Source organism: Ornithodoros turicata, unplaced genomic scaffold, assembly GCF_037126465.1.
Source record: "Ornithodoros turicata isolate Travis unplaced genomic scaffold, ASM3712646v1 ctg00001113.1, whole genome shotgun sequence".
In the NCBI taxonomy this organism is placed as follows: Eukaryota; Metazoa; Arthropoda; class Arachnida; order Ixodida; family Argasidae; genus Ornithodoros; species Ornithodoros turicata.
Window position 1 is genome coordinate 1 of NW_026999467.1, and position 13,950 is coordinate 13,950.

A 13,950-nucleotide genomic window follows, 5' to 3' on the forward strand; every position below is an offset into this window, starting at 1 on the left:
AGATAGTTGACCCGTTGGGCAGCTTAACTTCGAATGCCGTGATTTCTGGTCCCTTCCTGGCAGGCATCGCGAAATCCTTCCTGTTGTCCACCTTTGCCTCGGCCTGCAGTCTTCGCGTACGATGACCAAGTCGCCCTCTTGTAATGCTCTACCACGACGTTTGCTCCAAAGATTCCTTAGTTCTGTAAGGTACTCCCGTGACCATTTCTCCCAGAAAGTACGTAAGCTTTCCGCTCGTTGCCTCCAGCAACGTTGGATGGTGTCGGCTGAGCTTTCCGGCATGTCGCCTGTGTCAGAAGCTGGTAGCGTCGTTAGTCTTTTTCCCGTAAGGAACGCTGCAGGATACAATGGGCGGATCTCTTGATCGTCATAAACAAAAGTGAGGGGCCGCGAGTTTATAACAGCTTCTATCTCGGTAACGATAGTGGTGAGCTCTGTCTCGTTCAGGCACCTTGCGCCGATGGTCTTTTTCAAAGCCACCTTGACGGATCTGATGAGTCGCTCATAAAATCCGCCCACCAGGGAGCGTACGGAACATTGTATCGCCAATCAATTGTCCAATCAGTGATCTTCTCCTTGACACCCTCTCCAGTTTACAATTTTCCACAATTTCTTCAACTCTTTGTTGCTCTTTTGAAAAGTCTTCGCATTGTCGCTGTACACCTTGCTCGGTATTCCACGTCGTGCAACAAATCTTCGGAAAGCCAGCAAAAATGTTGTCGTGGACATATCCTGCACTACTTCCAGGTGTACCGCCCTCGTTGTTGCGCATACGAATATCACGAAGTATATCTGCCTCGTTGATCGGCTCGTCCTCACCATCAGTGGTCCTGCGAAGTCAAGTCCAGTAACTGTAAACGGCTCCGACTGCGATACCCTTGACGCTGGTAGCGGCGCTGGGTTTTGTCTTGAAGCCTGCGCATTGTATCGTTGACATACGACGCAACTTCTTATAACCTTCTTGACAGCTTGCCTAGCACGTACTATCCAGTACTTCTCTCGCACTTGTACTAGGGTATCTCGCATACCGCCGTGTAACACATCCAAATGGCACTTTCTGATGATAGCTTCAGAGTAAGGGTCTTGCTTTGTAGCACAATAGGATGCTTTTGAGCGTAGGGTAGGTCGCTTTCTTGTAATCTGCCAGTCATCCTGAGGATCCCTTCGCCGTCCAAAACAGACTGTACCCTTGTAGGGGCGATTTCGCAGGCGACGGTCTTTGGCTCTGAACCGCTGGCTATTTCTGCATGAAACGCGTTCTGCTGCACGATCTTCAGACAATAATTTTCGTCTTCTCGTACCTCTTCTGAGCCGAGAGGTCCACCTTCCCCACTCCGTTTCTTCAGCTTGGCTACGAATCGCAAGACCCAGGCTAACCACATGATGTAGCTTCTTTACTGAGCTGTACCTCTTCATGTCGACGATTTCCGCAACTGTTGCGGTTAGCGTCTGAATCACGTCTTGTGAGACTTTTTCTTCAGCTCTACCTTCCCGAATTTTTTCCCTGTCCGTGCTCGACGTAGGCCATTGGCGTTGGTCGCACAAAATCCAGTTTAGTCCCGTCCACCACCGCTGGCTATCAATCAATTTGTCTGCAGTGATGCCTCTGGTCAGCCTATCCGCCGGGTTCTCCTTTGTGTTGCAGTATCTCCATTCCGCGGAGTTTGTGATTTCTTGAATTCCCTCACTCTGTTTTGAACGAACTGCTTCCAGCGGTTGGCGTCCCCTTGTATCCAACAGAGCGCAATCTTTGAGTCCGTCCAGAAATGAATTTGCGTGAGACATGCTTCAAACTTTGCTTTCAGGTACGCGAACAACCTTCCTCCGACGAGACAAGCCATCAGCTCAAGTCGAGGTATCGTCTGCGCCTTTAGAGGAACGAGTCTTGTCTTTGCGATGAGAAACGCACTGCTTCTCGTCCCAGACTTGTCTTCCATGACTGTGTATGCCACTGCCCCATATGCGGTCGGGCTGGCGTCGCAAAAGATGTGTATTTCGATGTGTCTGACGCCGGCGACCCCATTCGCTCCATAATACCTTGGTAATTGAACCTCTTGAAGATGATACAGTTCGAACCCCACTGGCTCCAGGATACTTGCGACTGCGCAGGCAAAGGGTCGTCCCATCCGACCTTTAGCTTCCACAGCTCCTGAAATATTGCCTTTCCACGGATAGTAAACGGTGCCAACATCCAAAGTGGATCAAATATCCGTGCTGTAATTCGTAGCACAAGTCGTTTGGTGGCCCCAGTTGCCTGGTACATGTTCCAAACTCCATCGACAGAAAACGTCAACATGTCTGTTTCTGGCAGCCACGACAATCCCAACACTTTCTGGATCTCGTCGCTTTCGCCTATTTCCTTTCCTCAGTCTCACCTCTCAGGAACTCCAGCACGCTTTTATCGTTTGATGGCCACTTGTGCAACTTCATGTTCGCACGTTGTAGGATCTCTGTTGAGTCTTTCGCAATCTTGATTGCCTCTTTTGCATCATTCGCCCCAGTCACCAGATCATCCACGTATATGTGCTTTCCCAGCATTTTTGCGGTATCAGGGTATTCTTGTTCCATGACCTTAAAATGATGTCGTAATGTCGCCGCCAGCAGAAAAGGACTCGCCGTTGTGCCGAAGGGTACCCTTGTCATTCTCCAATGTTCTACTTTCGGTAGCGGGCTTCCTTTTTGTGGCTTTCCTTCATACCAGAGATAGCGGAGAGCATCCCTATCGTCCTCCTTCACTTGTATTTGCAGAAAGGCTTTCTCCACATCCGCTACTAAAGCCACCTTATTGATTCGGAAGTTGATCATTAGCTCCACTACATCCGGGTTTAAATTAGGCCCGACTTCCAAACAGTCGTTGAGGGACTTCGTGCTTCCATTACTTGATGAGCAGTCGAACACCACTCTCAATTTGGTAGTGCTACTCGTCTCTCTCAGTACCGCCTGGTGAGGCATATAGTAGACGACCTCCCCGCTCTTCGCCGGTACTCTCTCCGCCATGTTATTTTGACTATACATGCGTATGGCTTCATCATATCTGTTCATGAGTTCTTCGTTTTTTGACAGTTTTCTGGTTAGTTGGCCCAGCCTCTTCAGCGCAATCTCTTCGTTGCTGTCCAAGTTCCCTACGGCTTTGTATGGAAGTGATACCTCATAGCGTCCCTCGTTCAAAGTCACCGTTTCGCCGAACCGCCGCAGTGCACTATCGCTTTCACTCTTTTCGGTTTCTGGTGCGACTCCAATTGCTTCCAGTTGCCAAAACTTCTGCACGTAGTTATCCTGCTGGTCCTGATTAGCAGAAACTCGTAGTACCAGTGCTTGATTGGACTCGTGACTCCTTCCCGCTTCTGAAGTAGCCCCGTGCACTGTCCATCCCAGCCGCGTCTCTACTGCTCTCAGTGCTCGTCCTAACCTGATCACTTCTCCTGTCACCAGATCCCAGTACACGTCTGTGCCGATGAGAACTTGCTGGTCCTTGGCTTTCTGCGCACGTCAAATGTTGCACTGCTAGCTGTCTCTTTCATCTGGTCCAGTATTCCGGATCCCGGTCTTGGTGTCCTCTGTGTACATATGGTATCCGTTACCAGGACTTCCAGGTCGTACTCGTTCTCGTTGTATATACTTTGCAGTTTCAGTCGAACTCGTCTATATAGCCGCTCTTCCTCTTGCCCTCCAAACACTCCTACTTTTACAGTCTCTTCTCCCACCGTCCTGCAGTGGAGCGTCTGGGCGATCTGCTTGGTCACGAACGAGCGTTGACTGCCGGTGTCGAACATCACCTTACATTTCCGTTGCTCCTTTTCCCCTTTGCACCAAGCAACTGTGGTCTGCAAAACAGTCGTAGGAGCATAATCTTCGTTCAACAGCTCTAAACTCAGTTGAGTTGTTCCATCCGCTGCGCGGTCTTGAATCACCTCTTCATCTCCTCTACGATGATTGCACACCGAAGCCGCGTGCCTTCCTTGGCACTTACCGCATTTCACCTTCCTCCAACATTTCCTCGATACGTGGTTTGGCCAGGTGCATCGGAAACATCGTCCTGCCTCCTGCAGCCTTCGCAGCTTGTCATCCTGTGACATCCGTGTGTCGCACTCCGTGGTCCGGTGATCCCGTGACTTGCAAAAGAAACAATCCGACAGCTGATCTGTAGTGTTGACTAGTGCTGCTGCTGACGACAGTCTCGCTGATCCCTTTGTACGCTGCTTTCGAGCGCCTTTCATTTTTGGAAATCCATCTCCTGTATCTTTTCTTGTTCCTTGAGCAGTAAGCGTTCTTTCCAAGCATTCTACCTCCACTCGTAGGAACTTGATGAATTTACGTAACTTAGCGACGTGCTCCCCGCTGGAAGGTGATGGATTTTCTCTGTCACCTTGTCCGTTGGGCGTCTCCTCTCGAGATCCCCCTTCCTCTGGAGATCCATCTTCTGCCTCCAGCATCCTTCTGTTGAATTCCACAACGATGCTTTGTGGTATCAGGCGAAGCATTAGGGAGTACAACATTGACGAAAACGACTCCTCCGAGACTCCTAATGCCTTCAGAGCTCTTGTATGCGATGACAGCTCGTCATGGAGCTTCCTGAGACCCTTTGCATCCTGGTGGGACCTGACTGGTTGTAATCCCATGAGCCTCGTCATGTGGTCCTCTATTTGCAGGGCTTCATTCCCGTAACGACCTTTCAAAATTTCAAGTGCGTCATTGTAACACCTTTCTGTAGGTGGCAGTCCAGATATTGCTGCTGCAGCTTCCCCAGTGAGAGCTGACCTCAAGTAGCTGAACTTCTCGCAAACGGAAAGCCTCCCATTGTCATGAATGACTTGCCGAAACTGTTCCCAAAATGCCATCCAGTCCTTTCGTTGCCCGTTGAATTTGACTAGGTTCAACTCCGGATCTGCAGGCCGGATGCGGTTGAGTCGCCAACAGGCCTTTCTTCGGAACGATGACTCCCACGCAAACTGGCTACTGAATTCAGTCTTTGCACACGAAACTGTAGCCTCGCCAATAGCGCTGTCGCTCGGTCACTATATTCAAAGCTTTCTTGTTGTTCGGCCTCGAGTTCTTGTTCTGTCCAGAGGACCTCCAGTTCTGCGTCCACTGCCTCCAACTTCTCCAGTTTCTTCTTTAGCTGTGCAGTCAGGACCTCGATTTCTTCCTCCTGAAGATCTGCTTCGGTGAGCTTCTCCAATGCTCCATTGATCGAGCGAGAAAGAGCACTCCTCAATCCTCCTCGACGCCGCTTCAGTTCTTCCATCCTCTGGTTGTTCGTTCTGGTGGTAGGCCTAACGTTCCACGGCGCTTCTTGTGATGCCACACGAAGTCTTTCGGCTCTTCTCTCGCAGGTCCGCTTCCCGGGTTTCGGCACCACTTGTATCTGTAGAAAATTTTTGCCCCGGACCTTAATAGAGAGACTTCTGGCCAAAGTAACACCTATTTATTTCGGAACGAATCCACCGCGTGACCGACCTCCACGAACTCCAAAGCCCAAAAAAACAGACAAAAAACATAAACTCCAACTTCTTCTTCTTCTTCTTCTACCTCAGGGCAATGGCCGTTAGCCACTGAGGGCGATTGGCCAGGGCTAGTCATGATGTAACGCGTGAAGCGACCTTAGATATCAGGTACGATCAGATAGGATGACAAAAGCAGCCACATTGGACGCTACGGCCCAGCTCCACCTCCCCAAGTGAGAAGCCCCAAATGATAGGATGGACTGCAGGCAGAGGGGGGCGCCGGCTCTGGCCAGAGGGCGAGCCAGGTATTCTTGACGCAGGCGCTCAAAGCGGTGGCAGTGGAGAAGGAAGTGCTCCACAGTCTCGTCCTGACCACAGTGCAAGCACGCGGGAGAATTGGAGACTCCAGCTCGGTGTAGATAAAAGTCAAGAGGGAGGGCGAGGCACCGGAGACGTGTAAGGAGCACCTCGACGTGGCGAGAAGCGCAGCAGTGAGGCTGCCATGAGTAGGAGAGGTGGGCGTATCTGAGGGGAGCAAGGCGGGACCCAGTGAGCTGCAGGAACCTCCGATACCTGGCTTAAGTAACGTCAGCCAGAGGGGGGAGAACATTGATGATCGGACCAGAGAGTGCTGCCTTGGCTAGGCTGTCTGCCGCCTCGTTGAGCGAGAGACCACGGTGCCCCGGTATCCAGGTAAGCACAATCTCTGAGACGTGAGGCGGAGCAAGGGAGGCCAAGAGCTGCTGTAGCGGGCTTGACGGGTTAGAGAGAGAAGAGATGACGGACAGACAGTCCGACAGGACTAGGACTTTGCAGAAGGGCCCTGGGACCATCCTAACCGCGAGGGTAATGGCGAGAAACTCACTTTCGAAGGCTGGAGTGTAGTCAGGCAGGCGGACAGGGAAATGCGCGTCAAAACGAGGGCAGACTATGCCTGCCAAGCCCGCTCCTCCGAAACGGACGCACCGGTTGCAACCGCTAGGTGGTGAGGGAAACGGTTGATATGGCCGGAGAGGGTGGCTTCCAACCTGTCCGGATTGGCGGAGGTGATGCCAGGTTGGAAGGCGTCAGCGGACAGCACCAAAGGGCTCGGCCGGGGAGATCCATGTGAGAAGAGATCAGTCAGCGATACCCCTAACGGCGCCAGTAAGCGCTGAGTGAACACTAGCTGCGGGGTGTTTGCCTTGCGCCACCGCCTAGACAGCCACTGAGGCATGTCCCTGAGGGCAGCCGTGTGTCTGAGAGAGAGAGGGCTTTGGCATAGAGAAAGGTAGGTATTGACTGTGAGCAGGCGAAAGCGCGACTTGGAGGAGGAACTTGGGCTTCTGAGTACAGCGCCAGGTTCGAGGCATACTTAGGGAGACCCAGGCAAAGGCGTAGCATCCGCTTCTCGATGGTGAAGAGTCTAGCCAAGCGGTAGTCTGGGAGATGAGAAAAGAGGACGCAGCCAAACTCCAGTATCGGGCGTACGTAACTCTGATACAGGAACAGTAAAGCTTTCCTACGCATCCCGATGCAGGCGCCGGAGCAACGATTAATGATGCTGCCGGCCTTCGCAGCTTTTTGGCTCAGGGCTTCAAGGTGGAGGGACCAATCAAGCTCGCTGTCGTACCACACACCGAGGTACTTGAGTGTGTTTGCCTGGCGGATGGACTCCGACGAGACCTTCAGATCGAGAGTCATGACGCCCGTTGAGCGTCCGGAATGGGGAAAGAGGAGCACGGCAGACTTCTGTACGTTCAGCGAGAGATGAACGGATCGCATCCAGGCAGACAGGGTGACAAGATACGCTTGCAACTTCTCGTACAACGAGTGCAATGAGGGCGATGAGGCGAAGAATGCTATGTCGTCGGCATAGGTGATTGTAAGAATGTCCTGGTCCAGGGGCAGAGAGCTCATAAGGATGTTGAAGAGCAGGGGTGACAAGACAGATCCTTGGGGCACTCCCCGAAGCTGTACATGCGGCGATGAAGTGAAGCGGCCATCAGAGCAGTAAAACGATCTACCGGTGAGGAAATTCGCGACCCACAAGAGGATGTACGGTGGGATATTTAAGGAAGCCATTCTTTGCAGGAGGACACTGTGCTCCACGCTATCGTAGGCCTTGGCGACGTCCAACGTAACGAGAGCGGAGAGCTTCCCATTTTCACGGGCAAGACGGATCTGGCTTTCGAGATTGACATGAGCCATCCAGATGGAGCAGCGAGGACGAAACCCAATCTGGCTATCATTTAGAGTGAATGCGGCTTCCATGTGAGAAGAGAGGCGGCGATGCAAGATGCGCTCGACCGTCTTGCAGAGGACTGAGGTCAGGGCAATTGGGCGGATGTTATCCAGGTCAAGACCCCTGGCGACGGATTTTTTGATGACCACCACTTTTGCCACCTTCCATTCGTCGGGAACCCATGAGTGCTCTAGAGACATGTTCACGATGTTAAGAAGTTCTTGGGGGTGGGAGGACCAAAGGGACTTTACTATCTTGCCAGTGATACCGTCCGGGCCAGGAGCTGATTTTGGGAGGGCGTGCACGACAGAATCCAGTTCCTCCTCAGTAACTTTGAAGAAGCCTGAGGGCGATACGTGGGGAACTGCGTAGGAGTGGGGAACAGTATTCCTGAAGCGGAGCGAAAGACCCCTGGCAATGTCTTCGAGCTTGGCTTTGGCGACATCGGCGGCAGCGACGGAAAACTCTGGGGAGGCGGCACCCGAGAACGATCTGCGGATGTAGGAGACGTGCCTGTGCAGGTCCCTCCTGCGCTTCGGGTGAGAGAGGAATGAGTTGGCCCATTATAGAAGGAATGTTTCGCCGCCGAGACGGTGCGCTTGAACACAGCTTTAAGAAACTGGAAGTTCTTCCAGTTTACATGGCATGAATTCGATAGCAGCTGCTTCCAGGCGGCCTTGCGCCGACGAAACGCTCTTGTACATTCCTCGTTCCACCATGGCGCGCAGTCCGACGACGAGTGCTTCTGGATATGGAACGTGGACTTCACGAGAGAGCGAGACAAAGAGGCCGCTGCCTTGGCGGCGCGATCGATGGCAGGGAGGCCTGCGCATTCCTTCAAGAGACCGGCCAGGCTTCCTGCCTGCAGGGAGTAGTTACAGAGGGGGCGCACGGACACAGTCAGCTTACTAGGAGTGAGAATTTCGAAGTAGATGGGAAGGTGATCACTATTAGTGCCCAAGTCAAGAGTTTTCCAAGCTGCAAGGCGAATCGATGTGGAGCACAGGGTAAGGTCCAGGACAGAGCGGGAAGTACCACGAAGGAACGTGGGGGACCCATCATTCGCAACTGAGAGGTTATGTTGACAGATCCAATTCCACAGTTCCCGACCGCTAGAGTCAGTTCTCAGACCCCATGTGACATGATGGGAGTTGAAGTCGCCGAGAACAAGGTGTTCACGAGGAACACCAGTCAGAACGCCATTGATGGCAGAGGGGGACTGGAAGCCCGCCGGGCAGTACACGTTAACAACAGCCACGGATCTGTTATCTCGGAGCGTAAGCTGAACTGCAAGGCACTCAAGTGAGGGAGATGTGACCTGTGAAACGACGGAAGAAGTATGCACCAATTTTAAAGAGATGAGAGTTAAAAGCCCACCTCCCCTACCCACAGGCCTGTCCAAGCGATACACATGGAAGCCGGGGAAGGAAAATGGCCGATGCGAAGCCAACCACGTTTCTTGAAGAACTATAATGTCAGGAGAGCAATGAGAGACGAGTGAGTAAAGGTCCGGTAAAGCAGATGAGATCGAAAGGCAATTCCATTGGAGGACCCGAAGGCTATCCATCACCAAGGAGAGATTCCGCCACTGCAGCAGCGAGAACATCACTGCATCCCTTATTTGGGCCCACCTTCTTGGAGCGTTTGCCATGGGGGTTGTCATAGGGGCTGCACCACCTCAACGCGGGCGGAGAAGCGCCGCGCTTAGGGTTGAATGATGTTGCGTCCATGGAATCTGAAGAGGGAGCCATGCACTGGGGGTCGGCCTGGCTTGACGCTGGTTCGCAGCGCGTGGGGGGTCGAGGGTCAGGAGATACAGCTGGAGGTTGGGCCTTTGGCTCCTGCACCAGGGAGGCTGAGCCGTTGCAAGAGATGGCTGGAACAGCGCCAGAGATCACGGAGGAGAGGGTTGCGAACATGGAGCATAACGAGCTGAGCTCGTCTTTAAGCGTGGCCATAGCGGCCTCAACTGCGGAGTTGATCATTCTTTGGAGCTTGTCGTCAGAGCACGCATTCACCTGGGCTTTCCCTGCGAAGCCGGATCTGCGACCTTTCAGCGAAGCGATAGCAACAGCACGCGAACAATGGCGGGAGTCCATAATCTCCAGCAGAGCAGCCTCTTGGTCTCGGTAAGAGCAGGACTGGCAATCGGCAGAGTGCGCATCACCACAAAGGCAGCATCTGAGGGGGGTGCCGTCAGAGCACGCAGATTCTTCATGAGCTTCTCCGCACCGGCGGCAGCGGACATCGGACTTGCAGTTCTTGGTTGAGTGACCGAACCGGAAGCAGCGCCTGCACTGCAAGGGTCTCCTCCTGAATGGGTCAACACGAAAGATGAGAGGCCAGGACTTAATCTCCTCAGGGCAGGAGTGGCCGGCGAACGTAACAATGACAGATTCGGTAGGAATGCGGCGATCATTCTCTGGCCTGCTACAGCGGTAGACGTCGAGAGCTCCGACGTCGGCGAATAGATCTAAGAGTTCGGTCGCGTGCAGGGAGGTGTCCACTCCCTTCACGACGCCCTTAATACAAGCAAGGTGGTGCGGAACGAAGGCCTCGACAGGTACACCACCAAAGGAGGACGTCGACAAAAGTGACCTGACGACTCTTACATTGTCAGATTTGCAGATGACACCGTCCTTGCCATATTGGCGAACTTCGCTAATCTCTCGAAAGTCGAGAGTAATCGCCTCCAGGCATTGTATCAGAGCTTTAGGGTTCCGGGATCGGATAGCAGAACCATTGGTTGGCTTGATGACAACCGGGACCGAGCGGAGCCCGTTAGCCGCAAAAGCTTCAAGAGAAGTCGAATGGATGTCCACAGACGCCGACCTGTACGGGTCGGGTCCACTACTAGTGGACGGCATCTCCTCTAACCGCGCCCACCCGGGCCAATCGCCCTTACCGAGCACAGGGGGTGAGGTCGATGACTGGGGGTGCCAAGAGGAAAGGCACCGGGAAAGCCGGTGTCTCTAAGGCGAAGTCGAAGACTCGTCGACCGGAGGTTGCTTCACAGGAGAAGTTCGCCCTACAAGGAGACGAACGGTTGATGCTGCTTCTTCTTAGCGCAAGAAGCAATGTTAGTTCTCCTCTCATCGTCTCTCCTCGTCGTCTTCCTTCACAACAGTTCCTACACCAAAGACCTGCAGTGGTGGAGCAAGAAACTCTTGTCGTGCCCCACTCGACCATTGCGCGAGAAATCTGTAGTACAAATTATTCAGTCAGACAGCTCCCTGAGGGGCTGGGGGGCGAGCTCCGAGGGTTCTGTAGTGGGCCAACAATGGACCAGCGACCAGGCTCGCCTCCACATAAACGAGTTAGAACTGGTAGGTGCCCTCTTGGGGCTCACAGCTCTAGTGAAAGCGCCACCTCAAGGGCGGATCCTTCTCCAGCTAGACAACAGGGCAGCAGTGGCAGCCATCAATCGGATGGGGAGCACCCATTCCTCACGCCTCAATCAGGTAGCACTCGAGCCCTGAGCCCTTGAGGGGTCTTGGTGTCTCAATCGTGGCCTGACAGTGCAGGCGCAATACATCCCAGGGAGTCTGAATGTGGTGGCGGACCGAGCCTCACGTTTCAGGTTCGACAGCAGCAGCTGGAGACTGCATCCCTTAATATTCCGCAAAGTCGTGAAGCCGTGAGGACCAATTCTGGTAGACCTGTTTGCAGACCTGTCGAACTTCCAGGTGCCACACTACTGGAGTTGGAAACCGAATCCAGGGTCAGCAGGTGTGGAGGCCTTCAGCCAGCCCTGGTCAGGAACAGGTCTCTATGCTTCCCCCCCTTCAGCCTAATAAGCCGTTGCCTTCAGAAAATGTGTGAGTCACAATCCAGTCTCGTCCTAGTAACCCCGATCTGGCCCTCTCAGCCGTGGTATCCTTCCCTCCTGCGTCTTTCATGCCAGGAGCCTCGTCTAATTCCTCCACTTCCAGACCTTCTACAAAACTCCCAGGGTGTAGCTCATCCACTGTTGGAACAGGGCCTTCGCCTGGCGGTATGGAAAGTGACCAGCGACCATTCACAGACCCAGGCCTTTCGGGAGAAGCTGCCGAGCTTACCTCAGCATCATGGCGTAGGGGCACAAAGCTTGTTTACAGCGCTTGCTGACGAAAGTGGGACAGCTGGTGCAGTACAAGGTCGATGGATTCCCTTTCTCCCCCTATAACAGCAGTCCTGAATTTTTTGGCCCATCTCCACTTCAACGAACGTCTAGCTTATAGAACGATAAACTGCTATCGGTCCGCCCTGTCCCAGATTATCGGTAGGTGCGAAGGGTATCCTTTAGGCGAGCACCCTTCTGTGTCTCGTCTGCTTAGGGGAGTCTTTAATCTTAATCCCCCTCTCCCAAAATATACCACTACTTGGCCTGTGGAAGTGGTCACCTCTTACATCTCTTCCTTCGGCTCAAACAGCTACCTCCCCTTACGCCTTTTAACTTACAAACTGACCATGCTCCTAGCCCTTGCTACGGCTGGCCGCTCGGCAGACCTACGTTTGTTGTCTACAAAGGGTATAAGACGACAAGTTTTGGGCTGGGATATAGCTCTCAGTGGGTTACGGAAAACATCCAGGCGCTCGGGGACTGCACCTTTCCTTTTTATTCCTGCCCTGCCACAGGAACCTCTTCTTTGTCCTGTGCTCTGCCTGCAATCTTATATAGCACGCACCCTCCCCCATCGGAACAGCTGTCCTCAGCTCCTTCTGACAACCCAGAAGCCGTATAAGCCTGCCTCACGCGATACTATATTGCAAATTGGCTAAAACGGGTCCTGAATCTTGCGAGTATTGACACCCGCATCTTCCAAGCACACTCTACTAGGGGTGCAGCAACATCCAAAGCACTAGATAGGGGGCTTCCTGTCTCTGAGATACTCAAAGTTGCTGACTGGTCTTCTGACACCACATTCAATCGTTTCTACAGCGTGAGGCTCGCTCAAGGACTAGCTACGGGGTTCAGGTGCTATCTCAGGTGTGCACACAGCTTTGAACCAGCAGTTGTAAACCCTGATAGTAAGTGGCGACATATACAGAAATTACCAGTTCTGACGAATGGTACTTACCTGAAGTTAGAGCAGGAATTATACGATGTATAGAGAGACACTTACTATCAGGAGGTGTGCCCTCCCGTTACGTGTCCCACCCTTACACACCCTGTTTACTCATACATTTGTATTATTCTCTCCTGACAGGTCGAGGCAGAGTATGACCTTAGGCCATCAGTCTAATCAAGCTCGTTCCTATGGCCAATAAATGTAGTTGTGCACACCCTCGTACTGTCTCTCGTATGTACCTCCATCCCCTCCTCAGTCGACAATAGGAAAGACGGGTAGGGATTAGGGAAGTGACACTATGGCTGCGTTCCAATACCCCAGTTAGTCGACTGCCTAGTGGTCTAACCGGAAGTGCCGCCATGTTAAGTCTCGTTCCAAATCTCGCCAAGTCCGCTATTCAGTCGGCTACCGCCTAGTGCGCATCGATGGCGTCTATACGCCTGACCATCTGACAGCCGGGATTGCTGACAGCGGGAAACGCTAGTACAGGTCGCGACAAAAGTTTACGGAACACCGGAGTGATGTATATAGTCATCTGAGCGATGCCGTTGCTGAAAACAGGAGCAGATAGACTTACAAACAGGTGACTGTATGGGTACTCCATGCACCTCTCAGTAAGTGTACCCACTCCCGCTCGCTGCTAGGGTGTCGCTCCGATCGAGAAATACGTCGCGCTGGTGTTCCGTAAACTTTTGTTACATTGGCTAGGAGGAGAAGTGTGCCGGGCGCCATATACACGCCATGTGATAGGGAAGCGCAAATCGCAATGACAGGTTCTGGCGCGGCAGAGGGCGCTGCAACCACTAGGCGAGTCGGGTCGCGGGAAGCAGACGCTTACTTGTCAGCAAAACGTGTGTCGTTTCGAGCATTTGTTTGTTCAGTTTGTGCCTCTTTGGACGCTTCTGTGTGTCACTTAGCGAAGTCTGGGTATCCAGTCTTCACGACAGGGTCTATGCCACCGAGAGGACGAACATGAGGTCTTCCTGTTCCGACCACCGAAGGAAACTATCCGCAAAGAAGAGTGCGCGTAACGTAAAGCGCGCGGAGAAAGGACTGACAATTGACTGCGTTGTGTGTGAACGGCACTTCGAGGAAGGGTATGCCGTGAGGACTCTTCCGCACATCATTGGCGACGAAAACGTTGAAATTCCGAGGGACAGGTGCTAACGGACGATGCCGTTCCAGCACTGTTTCCGGACGCGCAGAAGTATTTCACGAAGAAAGTGCGCCC

General features: G+C 53.0%; 1 protein-coding gene across 1 annotated transcript; it reads right to left on the reverse strand.

Annotated features, from left to right (window-relative positions):
* Positions 1–1,028: 1,028 nt before the first annotated feature.
* Positions 1,029–5,245, reverse strand: LOC135376466 (uncharacterized; the record flags this gene model as incomplete). The annotated part of the gene is made up of 5 exons (XM_064608979.1): positions 5,017–5,245; positions 3,582–4,885; positions 2,376–3,480; positions 2,038–2,304; positions 1,029–1,351 (listed from the first exon to the last, which is right to left on the reverse strand). Coding segments are annotated over exons 1-5 (3,228 nt in total), but the record flags the coding sequence as incomplete, so codon positions are not given.
* Between the last annotated feature and the right edge of the window lie 8,705 nt (positions 5,246–13,950).